At 36.5% G+C, this 14,171-nt stretch overlaps 1 protein-coding gene across 1 annotated transcript in view; it reads right to left on the reverse strand.

Moving 5' to 3' along the window:
- CASC1 (cancer susceptibility 1) overlaps window positions 1-14,171 on the reverse strand; it is a 94,750-nt gene that overhangs the window by 50,567 nt on the left and 30,012 nt on the right. The window contains exons 3-7 of the mRNA XM_023209064.2: window positions 12,228-12,319; window positions 9,660-9,761; window positions 8,672-8,809; window positions 4,274-4,420; window positions 1,596-1,699 (exon numbers count right to left, since the gene is read on the reverse strand). Coding sequence (XP_023064832.1) covers window positions 1,596-1,699; window positions 4,274-4,420; window positions 8,672-8,809; window positions 9,660-9,761; window positions 12,228-12,319 — 583 coding nt within the window. The remainder of the gene's footprint in view (window positions 1-1,595; window positions 1,700-4,273; window positions 4,421-8,671; window positions 8,810-9,659; window positions 9,762-12,227; window positions 12,320-14,171) is intronic.

The following is a 14,171-nucleotide window of genomic DNA, read 5'->3' on the forward strand; positions in this document are numbered from 1 at the left end:
ATCTCTGAATGGACTTTAAGAGGTCCAAAAATGCCCTTCCACAAGTACAAGCATCTGTAATTGCTTAACATTCGGAAGAATCTATGACTCCCGAAAAGTGAAGAACCATTGGTCTATATGCTGATGACTCCTCAAAATATACTACACCTCAGATTGCTCTCAATGCCTTCAGCCAGTTGCACTCTGGTATCTTATAAGTACTTCACACTCAGCCAGTTCAGCACCGAACTCATCATCCTTACAACCCCCACCCCAATCGTCATCAAAATGAAACTTGTTCTGCCTGCACTATTCCTTATCTCGTAAAAGACACCACCTAATTCTCTTCTTAAACCTGGGTAGTGAGTACAGAGCTATTCATTTTATTTTTATTCATTTAAAACTACACAGATTAATTTCCTTCACTTTTCTGTACTTGACATATTTTACAATGAGAAAGGTTACTATATTGTCCCCGATTAGATGTGAACTGAAGAGTTGTTTTTTTTTTTTTTTTTCATAGCAAAAGGAAAGAACTCGGGAAATATTTTGTTCTTCCCTTTTACTAAACATCAAAAATAAAGTCCAATTTTTTTTAAAAAAATGTCACATGGCTAGTCTTTTCAGAGGTAGGATCCACACCTAGGCCTCCTAATTTTTATTCTGGTTATTTTTCTCTAAAACTCACTGCTATACTAATGCAAGTAACTTAAAATGTTTAAAGATCAAGCAGCAACCAAGTGATCATGAATTTGCCATCATCACTGTCATTCCTCAGAAAGATGTTTCTTTGTTGAAAACTATTGGGGAAACAGCACTTAAATGTCCAAGAAATACACATATGAAAATCTATTATTTTTAACAGTTCACAAAGATTCATTAAAAAAAAAAAACCAGATTGCCATGTAGAAAGTACCTATCAGCCAGGCACAGTGGCTCACGTCTGTAATCCCAGCACTTTTTGGAGGCCAAGGCAGGCTGATCACTTGAGGTCAGGAGTTTGAGACCAGCCTGGCCAACATGGTGAAACCCTGTCTCTACTAAAAATACAAAAAAATCAGCCAAGTGTGGTGGCATGCACTTGTAATCCCAGCTACTCAGGAGGCTGAGGCACAAAGAATCGCTTGAACCCAGGAGGTGGAGGTTATAGTGAGCCGAGATCACACCACTGCATTCCAACCTGGATGACAGAGCGAGACTCTGTCTCAAAAAAAAAAAAAAGAAAAGAAAAGAAAAAGAAAGTACCTACCAATTATATTTTTTTGGAGGGTAGAGGGGTTAAGTGGGTAAAGAGAAGAGGAAGACCTGGTATTTAATCAGTATATATTTGTAATAAACACTATGCTATAACTTTCACATGCACTAATGTTTAATCTTCAATCCAATCCTATTAAGGGACATAATCATCATTTTACTGATGATATACTGAAGCTCAACAAAGTTAAGTAACTTGCGTAAGTAAATAGCAGGTTTATGATTCAACTTTCAGCGGGCTAATTTCCTAAAATGGGCTTTTCCAAACACACCATGCTGCTATGCAGTAGGCATCTGTCTGGCAATCATGATGTGGTTCAATGTCTTTCCACCTACAGGGAAAGTATTATCCACAAGGGTACCTTGGATTCTTCTTGAGGTTTGCCCACACATATAGAGTAACATTTTCATCTTTAATGACTTTTTCCATATTTCCACTGTCCAGATCTGCCAAAGTACTAGCTTGCTGTAAGAGAAAAAGAAAACATTACAAAGGGCCACAGGCCACATAAATTATACAACTTAGATAAGTTACTTTATCACTTATATGTTGGATTCCCTTTATTAACCACCTAAAAGAGTAACTTGGGTAAAAATCAGGTTCAATCAACATGACAAAGGATTGTTTTAAAAAATTCTCTAAAGGATGCAAATGTATTTACTTACTTAAACATGCATCTCCTTTTTCCATTCAGTTTCTCCTAAGGTGTCTAAGAATTAAAGTCGCTCTTAGGTTGGGTGAAGTGGCTCATACCTATAATCTGAGCACTTTGGTAGGCCAAGTTGTAAGGATCATTTGAGTCCAGGAGTTCAAGAACAGCCTCGGTAACATAATGAGACCCCACAGGTCTACAAAAAATTAGCTGGGTGTGGTGGTGTGCGCCTGTAGTCCCAGCTACTTGGGAGCTGGGAGGATCCTAGGTGGAAGGATTGCTTGAGTCTGGGAGGTTGAGGCTGCAGTGAGCCATGATTGCACCATGCACTCTAGCCTGGGTGACAGAGCGAGACTGGGTCTCAGAAAAGTAAAAAATAAAGTTGCTTCTATATTTCCGGGTAGCACCTGTGGATTAATATTATGTTACCTTTCTCAGGCATAACATCAGAATCATGACTTTTCATTTTAACTATACACATGCTGCTTTATCTGTATCTTATTAAAATGTAGACTATTCTACTGCAAAGTTAACCTATCTCGGAACACATCAAGTTTAGAAAGCAAAATATCCAGCTTATAAAATCCAGATGAGTCATGTTTTCACTAGTCTAATACTTAATATCCAATATTAACCATAAAACTCAAGTATGTTCTTAAGAATTTTAAAGCAAAAACTACATAGTTTGATGCCTATTGCTCAAGAAATCAGCTGTCATAAAGGATTTGAATAAGTCAATATGCGGTTGCTAGAACATAAAACTTTAAAATGTTGAAGATTATATTTATTATTAATTTTTTAAGTGTGATTATTCTTGCACACTTTTTGTTTTCTGTAACTGTAACTTTTTGAAGTTTTCAGGACAGTTATCTTGTAGAATTGTCCCACATTGTGGATTTCTATTATTGTTTCCTCATCGCATTGTTTTACTTGCTCCTCTATCCTCTTTATTTTTGTACACTGGAAGGTCTAGGGGTTTAACTGAATTCAGGTCCACCACTTTCAGCAAGGAGGCATCATAGGTTATGCTGTATTCTTCATGCTGCATCCTACCAGAAGACATACGATGTTCCATTATATTAATGATATGAACTTGATCACTTGGTTAAGGTGCTGACCACCAAATCCACCCACTGCAAAGCACATTTTCCCCAATCTGAGGTCAAATACTTTGGCACTAGGAAAATTATGTATTCCTCAACAGCTTTTCACCTAATCACTTAGGTAGCCGTTGAGGATCCTTAGTGAAGCAGTTACTACACTGGGGATTGAAAAATGGTGATTTCCTAACTGATCACTGCATCCACATTAGATAGATGGCATTCTACTGTAAAGAACTGTTCTTTCTCCACTCCACCTTCCCCTTTGTTTCTGAAGTATCACTATAAACTCAAAAATTTTTATTTATTCAATTTTTTATAATTGATTATAATCATTATTCTGATATTCAAATTATTTATTCCAAATTTGATCAGTGGGACTTCCAAGCTAGCCACTTAGCTAACGGCATCTTTCATACAATGTCATTAGTCTCTGAGCGTTTGCTTGCCTTCTAGCACAGGAAGACAATCCAGCCTCATCTTCCACTTTTCCTGCCCCAGAACTGAAATCTCAAATCCTATTTATGGAATAAAAAGAAATCTGGTTCATGCTGATATTTCAAACTGAAATATAACATTATAGTATTTTTTCTAATCCTCCTCCTCCTCCTCTTCCTCTTTTATTTATTATTATTATTTTTTGAGACAGAGTCTGCCTCTGTTGCCAAGGTTGAAGTGCAGTGGTGCGATCATGGTTCGCTGCAGCCTTGACCTCCTGGGCTCAAGCGATGGTCCCACCTCAGGCTCCCAAGTAGCTGGGACCACAGGCAAACCATGCCTGGCTAATATATATATATATATATTAGGATGAGGTCTCTTATCCTATCCTTATATATTATTATCCTAAGAATAATAATATAAGGTGAGTGCAAAAGTAATTGTGGTTTTTGCCATTACTTTTAATGTCAAATAGAAATAATATTCTATTTCTTCAAAAATAAAATGTCTGGCGGGGAGCAGTGGCTCACACATGTAATCCCAGTACTTTGGGAGGTCAAGGAAGAAAGACTGTTTGAGTCCAGAAGTTTGAGACCAGCCTGGGTAACACAGGGAGATTCCATATTTACTATCTCTAAAGAAAACCAAATCAAACCAAAACAAAACAAATTACATTTAAAAATAAAATATTATCAGTTATTAAATCTGAATATATGTACTTTAAATTATTCTACTAACTTTTCCATAAACTCTTGATTTTTCAGTTTAAAAAATACTGAATTATTTTATATATAACATAAAATGTTAGCTCTTATAAAACTTAATATATAAGCAAAATATCACACTTACTCTGAGAAGTATTTCTGTGGCTACATTGAATTTAAGATGAAGGAGCTCCTGCAGTTGTAGAATTGACTCTTGGTACTGTATTATATTTTTATCTTGCAAATCACACGGTGGAGTTTCCAATAAAATAAATTTCAATTTCTCAATTAACTGTAAAGTAAAATAATATTTGCATTAATTCTCAGAGAAATAGTCAAGGACAAGTGAAAAAGGGAATGTTCTATCCCTTTTGAATTGAAGAACACATCCTTAGCAAAACATATAGAAATCCTTTCCTGTATTTATTCTGTAATTTAAGATCATAAACAAAAATTTCCTCCCAAACTCCCTTAAAATTAATTGTAACACACTGAATAAATAAAAATCCATGAGTATATAGTGTTAGACGTTCAGAAATGAAAGGGGAAGGTGGGGTGAAGAAAGAACAGTTCCTTACAGAAGAATGCCATCTATCTAATATGGATGCAGTGATCAGTTAGCAAATCACCATTTTTCAATCCCCAGCGTAATAACTGCTTCAGATAAAGATCCTCAATGACTATCTAAATGATTAGGTGAAAAGCTGTTGAGGAATACATAATTCTTCCAGTGCCAAAGTATCTGACCTCAGATTGGGGAAAATGTACTTTGCAATGTGGAGATTTAATGGCAAACACCTTAACCATATGATCAAATTCGCATCATTAAATTAATAATGGAACATCATATGGCTTCTGATAGGATGCAGTATGAAGAACACAACATAACCTATGATGCCTTCTTGCTGAAAATGGTGGCTCTGAATCTAATTAAACCCTTGGACCTACCAGTTAACTATGTGTGACAGAGCTTTCATTAGCAAGTTAATAAATGAGTGGCAACTTGTCATTATCTAAGACTGAGAGACAATAGAAAAAACAACAATAATATAACAATGATGAGAAGGAGGTGGAATAGAACTACTACCATTTTTACTGAATGCTTACTATGCACCAGGAACTGTTCTAAATATTGTATATGTTTTAATACATTTAGTCTTCATTATAATTCTATGAGGTAGATATTGTTATGGTATATATTTTATAGATGACGAAACTGAGGCACAGTGTGATGAAGGAACAACTAGTAAGTGGCAGAATTAAATTTTGAGCACTGACACAGATAATACACAGAAATTTTCTGAATTAAGACAGGCAGCATCGTAGGGTAGGGTAGCATGGACTCAAGCAAGAATGCTAGGCTTCAATCCTGGCCACCTCTCAACTAGCAGTGTGGTCTTGGGCAAGTTATTTAACGTCTCTGTGCCTTAACTTCCTCATTGGAAAAATGGGGTTTATAGTACCTATCTCCTAGTGTTATCATGAGAACTCAGAAAGCTAGTATTTCCGAAGCTTGGCATAGATTAAGTACTACATAAGAGTTTGTTAAATAAATTTGAAAATTTGGAAATTGGTGTTTACTATGGGGCCATTTCCTTCTGTTACTGCTATCCAACTCCACTTGTTCTGCAGCTTTCTGTTTTCGTTTCCTATTGCTGTGATTACTCCCCTCTTCTGTCTCCTGTGTTACTGAACTTATCCTTTTCTCATCTTTTTTGCTCTTTATTACTTCTACTTCTGACTCCTCATTCTTGTAACAGGAAGATGTCCCTTGCAGCTCATCACTGGTGAACTCTAGTACTACTTTCCACTACCTCCCTGCTAATTGCAAAGTACCAGATTCCTAAGCTGACGTTATGCCATGGCAGCTTCTCTGATAAAGAGGATGTGTAGTAGCAAGAATGCTGTATGATTAATCCACTGGCATTTAAATAGCTCAGACTGTATGGGAGACTCCTTGGGCCTTTGGAAAGTCAGAGTAAGGTCCATCTAAAGTCTCATAGTGGACTGTAAGCAAATCATAAACTATGTTTCTTTATTTGTTCAAGGACTCTCATAACTTTGTTGTTCAGATTAAATCATGCAATGCATGGTATGAGCTTAAAAGAGTCTACAGTTATACTCTCTTATGACAACATGAAGAAGTTAAACTACAGCAGCAATGACAGGAAGCATAAAACTGTGAGGAACTAGACCAAAAAAGCACTAAAGGATAATAACAGGAATAAGAGTAGTGAATTCCTTCTAGTCTCTATTCTCACTTAAGTGTGTTTAAGTGTGAATTTATTTATCCTAACTTGATGTGACATAAAAAGAAGTAAGTATTTGGTCTCTGTCCCCTGTTCCTGGTGTAAGCTTCTTAGAATTTCTTGAGGGCCAGGAATGAGAGAGACAGCTTTTGTTACTTATAATAAGCCCTTTTCAACCTTAGTCTGAGTTTATGCTAGTATGATGAGTCTTAGCAGATGGGGGCTGACTGCCAGAGGGACCAACCATGAGATTAGAGGGCTGAAACCTGCGGCCCCACTCCCTGGCCTCCAGGATGGGGAAACGGGATGAAGATGAACTGAAACGCCAGTGGCAAATGATTTAATCAATCATGCCTACATAAATGAGGTTTCCATAAAAAACTCAAACAACAAGGTTCAGAGAACTTTCTGGTTGGTGAACACACTGAAGTGCTGGAAGGGTGGAGTGCCCCAAGAGGGCATGGACACTCTACATTCCTCCCTACGGACCTCACCCCTTGTATTTCTTCATCTAGTTGTTCCCTTGTATCCTCTGTAATATCCTTTATAATAAACCAGTAGAGGCGAGAAAATGTGTCCCTGAGTTTTGTGAACCATTATAGCAAATAACCTGATGGCTTGTGGCTGATTTATAACAGGCTGATCAGAAGTACAGGTGACAAGCTGGGACTTGTGACTGGAAGTGAAGGAAGAGGCAGTTTTGTGGGACTGGGGTCTGCACTAGCTCTAAGTACTCAGTACCAGCACTGGATCGAAGGACACTTAGTAGGTATCTGGAGAGTTGGAGAATTGGTTGGTGTGAGAAAACCCCATATACATTTGGTGTCAGAAGTGTTAAAATTATAAACACTAGTTTTTCTTTTTACTTAGAATTTCTCGAGTTTCTTGAATGTGAGGATTCACATCTTTCATCAATTCTGGAAATTTTTCAGCCATTATCTCTTTGAATATTGTCTCTCTTCCATTCTTCTGTATCCCTTCTTTTCCAAATATTTTTAGCCCTTCTTACTCTATCATACATGCCTGTCAACTGCTCTTTCATATTTTCCATCTCTTTGTCTCTGTGCTGTCTTCTGGTAAATTTTTCCAATCCAACTTTTGATTCACTCCTGATTAAAAATTCTCAGCCCAGTGCAGTGGCTTATGCCTGTAATCCTAGCACTTTGGGATGCCACGGTGGGTGGATCATTTGACATCAGGAGTTTGAGACCATCCTGGCCAACATGGTGAAACCTCTTCTCTACTAAAAATACAAAAATTAGCTGGGTGTGGTGGCACATGACTGTAATCCCAGCTATCGGGAGGCTGAGGCATGAGAATTGCTTGAACCCAGGAAGCAGAGGTTGCACTAAGCCAAGATCACGCCACAGCACTCCAGCCTAGGTGACAGAGCGAGATGCCATCTCAAAAAATAAATTAAATAAATATTCTTAGTGGAGACATTTTTGTTTCTTATTCACTAAAGATAAGCCAAACACTTCTTATCTCCTTTTGCACAATAAATTTTTCCTGTTATCCATAATGTCTTTTGAGGTTCCCAGCCATATAGGAGTCTCTGGTTCAACTTGCCACCTTGTATGTACTCTACTAGGCTTTGCATCCTGATGGCCCTTTGAACCAGTGCTAAGCCACTAGCAGTTAGCTAGCTAAGCCACTAGGTAGTTAGCTGGGAAGCCACTGGCTTCAAGACTTTCTTACTTTCTGGATTGTTTTATGGCCTGTAAGGTTTTACCTTACTTTTTTGTGATTAGGGCAACGAATTTAAATTTTTTAAAATAAATTAGTTTGTTTCCCCCCAGTATTTTTAAGTACATTGTAAAGTGGAAGTTTCTCAGGCTAGTCTAACCATCCTATTTGCAGGAACAGAAGTTAGAATATTCTCTTTTGTCTTTGTACCCCCATTGTCTATAACAGAGTCTATACCTGGCACCTAGTAAACATTAAAAATCATGGGTACTAAATTACTCAACAGTGGATATTCCAACTGAGGATAAAATTACCCACTACCCCCACCCGAGTTATCTACATGAACGCATGCAACTTGATTTTTTTTCTTGATTAGACAGACAAATAATGTTTTATGATATGGTGACCTTAGCTAATGTGGCAAGGAATTCTTAGGACTTGTAAAAAGAAAAAAGAAAATGAAAAAGCTTACCAATTACTTCTTTTGCTAAGGGTTCAGAAGCAGTAGTGTTATTATTTGGCAAGTAATATATTAATTTATTTTTATTTTGAGTTAATATCAGACTATTTATAATAGCCAGTTTATAGGAAAATACATAAACACCTACATTTAGCACTACTTTACTCTTCTCAATCACTTCCTCAAAAGTCTCATTTGTTTTCTCTTTCCACAAACTAATAAACGTGTTCATTTCTTGGGCTACTGAAGGATCAGGACTCCCATCACATTGAATGTAGTGTTTCCACTGTGGAATAAAAACGTTTAAAGGTTCACACTGATGAAGATTCAACCAAAGATTAAATGACTTCTTTTTTGAAGTATAAATTCTTATAACCTAGTTTAACAAACTTAGATGAAAACGTGATAGCTTTAACCATTAACTTGAGAGAGCTCCAAAATAACCAAATTCTTATTTATCCAAATAATTTCTAATCCTTAACATTCAGATACATAGAAGCACTAATTACTTTCAGATTTTTATTTTTAAAGCATTATTTATAAGTAGTTTTTGTTTTGCTTAGTTTTCCTCTCGAATCATAGAGCTGCTTATTTGCAAAGGCCAACACTGGGGCTAATTTCTACTTCCCAAGTTATTACTAATGTCTAGTTGCCACTGGCATTTTAGTACGAGGCCTTCCATTCATTTTGTGGTTTATGCAAATTTCATATTTGTAATCATATTGTACTGTACTTAGAATTTTTCACTTAAGATTATACCACAATCTTTAGCCATATTACAGTTTTTCATTTTTCTTCTGATATTCACCTACATTATTTCCAAAGTTATGCTGTTGTGAGCAAGACTAGACTGCCTTAAGCACAAAGCTTTTATGTTTTAATTTAGCATAATTTCCCTAGTATACATTCCCAGCAATTGAGTCAGTGTCAAAGAATATAAACATTTCTAGGACGTTATTACTGACAAATAGCTTTCTACAAAGTTATGTTACTTTACTTTGCCATAAGCAATCAATTTGTCAGATGAGAAGGTTTTTTAAAACAGATAAATTTAAAGTTTCTTGGCATCAAAATTGGACTACAACTCCATCTTGTGGTGACAAAAGTATTAGCTAAAAAAGAGAAATCAGTCTTACCCGAGAAAGCAATCTAGTCTCCTGTTTCAATTTCTCTGCTTCAGGAAAACACCTCTCTAATAAATAAAGTTCTTCAAGTTCTTCATTTCTCCTTTCTAGATCCTGTTGCACAAGGACAGATATATTGATCTGCTCTTTATTTTTAGCTTTTTGTTTCACAATTAGCGTCTAAAACACGTGGCTAAATATATAACTGTAGTTCCAAAATGAATATTAAAATTAGTTTGAATATAACTGATATCTCCAAAAGGTTTCATCTGTAACAGTGGCTTACAAAGTGTGATCTATAGACTCTTGGTGGCTCTAGAACTTGGGATCTGTGAGGTCAAATCTATTTTCATAATTATATTAACATTATCTGACTTTTTCATCGTGTACCTATTTGCACTGATTGTGCAAGATGGTGTGAAAGTGCTGATGTCTTAGCACACATCAGACAGTGACCCCAAACTGTACTATTTCTACGGGGAGAGGTGAGGGGAAGGAACCAGCTTCACAAAAGAATGCCCGGATGGACAGGTACAGTGACTCACAACTGTAATCCCAGCACTTCGGGAGGCCGAGGCACGCAGATCACGAGGTCAGGAGTTCGAGACCAGCCAACATGGTGAAACCCCGTCTCGACCAAAAATACAAAAATTAGCCAGGTATGGTGGCGTGTGCCTGTAAGCTCAGCTACTCGTGAGGCTGAGGCGGGAGAACTGCTTGACCCTGGAGCCAGAGGTTCCACTAAGCCAAGACCGCGCAACCACACTCCAGCCTGGACAACAGGGCAAGACTCTGAATCACATTAAAAAAATAAAAAATAAATAAAAAAAAAATGCCCTGATGAAGAGGTGAAAAATTATTAATTGTATTAAACCTCAACCCTAAGTCCATGTCTTTTTAATATCCTGTTGGATAAAATGGGAAGTAAGCACAAAGCTCTTCTGTTGCATATCAAATGATAATACTGTCTTGAGAAATATCACTTGTGCAATTATTTGACTATTTTGGCAGACATTCTCTCAAAAATGAATGAATGGAGTGTGTCACTTCAAGGATACAACTCAAAATATTTATTGCCAATGATAAAATTCAAGCTTTCAGGCAAAAATTCAAATTTTAGAAAACTTGTATCTATCACTGTAAGCTTGAAAGTATTCCAATCTTTAAAAACTTCTGGTTTGGGCCTGGTATGGTGGCTCACATCTGTAATCTCAGCACTTTGGGAGGCAGGGGTGCATGGATCACGAGGTCAGGAGTTCGAGACCAACCTGGCCCCGTCTCCACTATAAATACAAAACTTAGCCGGGCGCGGTGGTGGCCACCTGTAATCTCTGCTACTCAGGAGGCTGAGGCAGGAGAATCACTTGAACCTGGGAGGTGGAGGTTGCAGTGAGCCGAGATCATACCATTGCACTCTAGCCTGGGTGACAGAACAAGACTCCGTCTCAAAACGAAACGAAAAAACTTCTGATTTGATTGGTGATTATACTAATGTATGTGATTTTTGATAATGAATAATAAATTACATCAACATTTGGAAGCAAATAATTCAGTGAACCAAACCTTTTCAAGCAAGCAACACATGATAATGCTAAATCATATATGAAAACAAGATCTATTCAGAGGATACGATAGATCAATGTTTTAAAATAACAGAGTATGAATAGTTCATTGATAAGGTTTCATATTCCACATTAAGAAACTATGACTTGTAGAGTTTTGATATAGTATCAAAGAAGAATATCCACAATTATCAGAAAGGCTATTACAATATTACTTTTTTTCCAATTTCGTATCTATATGAGGCCAGATTTTCTTTATATGCTTCATACAAAACAACACATTGCAACAGATGGAATACTGAAATAGATATGAGAATCCAGCCATCTTCTGTTAAGTCAGATATCAAATAAATTTTTAAAATGTAAACAATGCCATTCATTTCCTCAATTTAAAAAAAAAAGTTGTTTCTTTAAAAATGTTCATGTATTTACTTGTGTTTAATAAAGTTTATTTTTATCAACATGTAATGTCTGTTAATGTAAGCAGTTTAAAATCTTTGTTTTAATTTCTAATACGGTAAAATATTGATTGATGTAATCCACATAAACATAAGCTCCTTGGGGGGGGTCTTCAGCTTTTAATAGTAATGGAGTTTGGTCTTGAGATCAGAATATTTCAGAATTACTGATCTAAAAGATTCTAGTGAAACAGACAAGTGAAACTAAAAAAGGAGAGGTAGAATTTGAATGTTTTGCTTTTTTTTTTTTTTTGGTTGCTGTCAACTTGTCTATAAAACGGATTCACATATGCTTTAAGGTTACAAGCATAGGCTCTTCAGCAAGACCTGCTTAGATCTAAGTCTTGACTATGCCACTGATTAGATGCTTAATTTCTCCGTACCTTGATTTCCTCATCGGTGAAATCTAGATAACAATGTCACTTATTCTATGGTAGGATTAAGTTCATGTAGGCCTAAATATTACTGGTAGCTATGGACTGAGAAGGACATTAAATGACAATAGATCTGATAGCCATAGTTTAAAGTATTCATTAAGAACATTATTAATGTTTATTTACTTTTGCTTCAAGTCGATTCCATTTTTCTTTCTCAATTCGTTGTATTTCAAGCCTTTCCTTTTCTTCTTTCTCATATTTCAAACGGGCTTCCTCTAAAGAACCAAAAAAATTTTTTCTCTCAGTGAACAGATCACTGTATTTTTAAGCCCTTAAAATTACTCCTAACATTTTCAAGATGTAGTGGTGGCATCTTTTATAGAAGTCACAATCTTTATTACATGGTAGATATGAGAAAAGTGTCAGTTCTCCATTCTTCAAGAAAGTAACTACAAGAAAACATCAAACGACCCCATCAAAAAGTGGGCGAAGGATATGAACAGACACTTCTCAAAAGAAGACATTTATGCAGCCAACTGACACATGAAAAAATGCTCATCATCACTGGCCATCAGAGAAATGCAAATCAAAACCACAATGAGATACCATCTCACACCAGTTAGAATGTTGATCATTAAAAAAATCAGGAAATGGCTGGGCATAGTGGCTCACGCCTGTAATCCCAGCACTTTGGGAGGCCGAGGTGGGTGGATCACAGGGTCAGGAGTTCAAGACCATCCTGCCTAACACAGTGAAACCCATCTCTACTAACAATACAAAAAATATTAGCTGGGAGTGGTGGTAGGCGCCTGTAGTCCCAGCTACCCTGGAGGTTGAGGCAGGAGAATAGCGTGAACCCGGGAGGCAGAGCTTGCAGTGAGCCGAGATTGCACCACTGCACTCCAGCCTAGGCAACAGAGCAAGACTCCATCTCAAAAAAAAAAAAAAAAAAAAAAGTTGGGAAACAACAGGTGCTGGAGAGGATGTGGAGAAATAGGAACACTACTGTTGGTGGGAGTGTCAACTAGTTCAACCATTGTGGAAGACAGTGTGCAATTCCTCAAGGATCTAGAACTAGAAATACCATTTGACCCAGCAATCCCATTACTGGGTATATACCCAAAGGATTATAAATCATGCTGCTATAAACACACATAACTCCCGGCCGTTGTCTCTTCTTTGCTTTTCGTGGAAATGGTGTAGGAGTGGCTCCCTGGAGCACTCATTGTAGCTTTAATGTGTTTCCTCTCTGCAGCACGAGCTACTTGGACTTACTATTCCCCTACTTGAGAATATTTATTCAATTTGAATATATTTTTGACCTACCAGGTATCTGTGAAACAAAATAACTCCTACTGATAGCTTCTTATAAAGAGTAATTTAAAACATCCATCATCTACTGCTGAATATCAAAATGAAGGCTGAGAGAAATTACCATTTCCCCCCCCCAAAAAAGTAACATGACTCAAACTTTCTGCTCAAAAAAAAAAAAAAAAAAAAACCCACAATAATATTTTTCTTCTCCAAAAGGTTTATAGCAATCCAATAGTGATTTTAACCAATAAAGTATGGCAGAACTATCATGGCAATGAAGAGGAAGTCAAGTCTTCAGAAGACTTCCATAATCTTGTGACATCTACATCTTCAAATGCAATTACCTTAATCTTCTCCTGCTCTCACTATTAAAAACAAAATGTGAAGTACATATTGAAGAGTATTAGTTTAATCCAATATAAATAAAGCATGCCCCAAGATATAGATCCTGATACTGTATTCGTATCAGGAGTCACCTAAAAAAAGGATGTATAAAATTATACACAAAAAATCAATATGGAACCTAGGAACAGTCTTTTAAAAACCTGTATCTAAATACTCAGATTTTAAAAACCACTTTTTGGTACTTTAATTAATAAACACTTTCATCAATGTTTAATTTTTTAACAAATAAAATTAGTATTTTAAATTTGGTAAATAAATATTAAACTGTAAAAATTTAGGCTGCTCTACATATTTCTTGCTAGTGTATATTTCCCACATTTAATGAATTTGAGTTTCAGAATTTTTACCGAACAATCAGCACCAGTGCTCCTAATTTCATCAGTAAATATAAACACTTCAAGATAGGGT

The sequence above is a fragment of the Piliocolobus tephrosceles genome, chromosome 10, assembly GCF_002776525.5.
Source record: "Piliocolobus tephrosceles isolate RC106 chromosome 10, ASM277652v3, whole genome shotgun sequence".
In the NCBI taxonomy this organism is placed as follows: Eukaryota; Metazoa; Chordata; class Mammalia; order Primates; family Cercopithecidae; genus Piliocolobus; species Piliocolobus tephrosceles.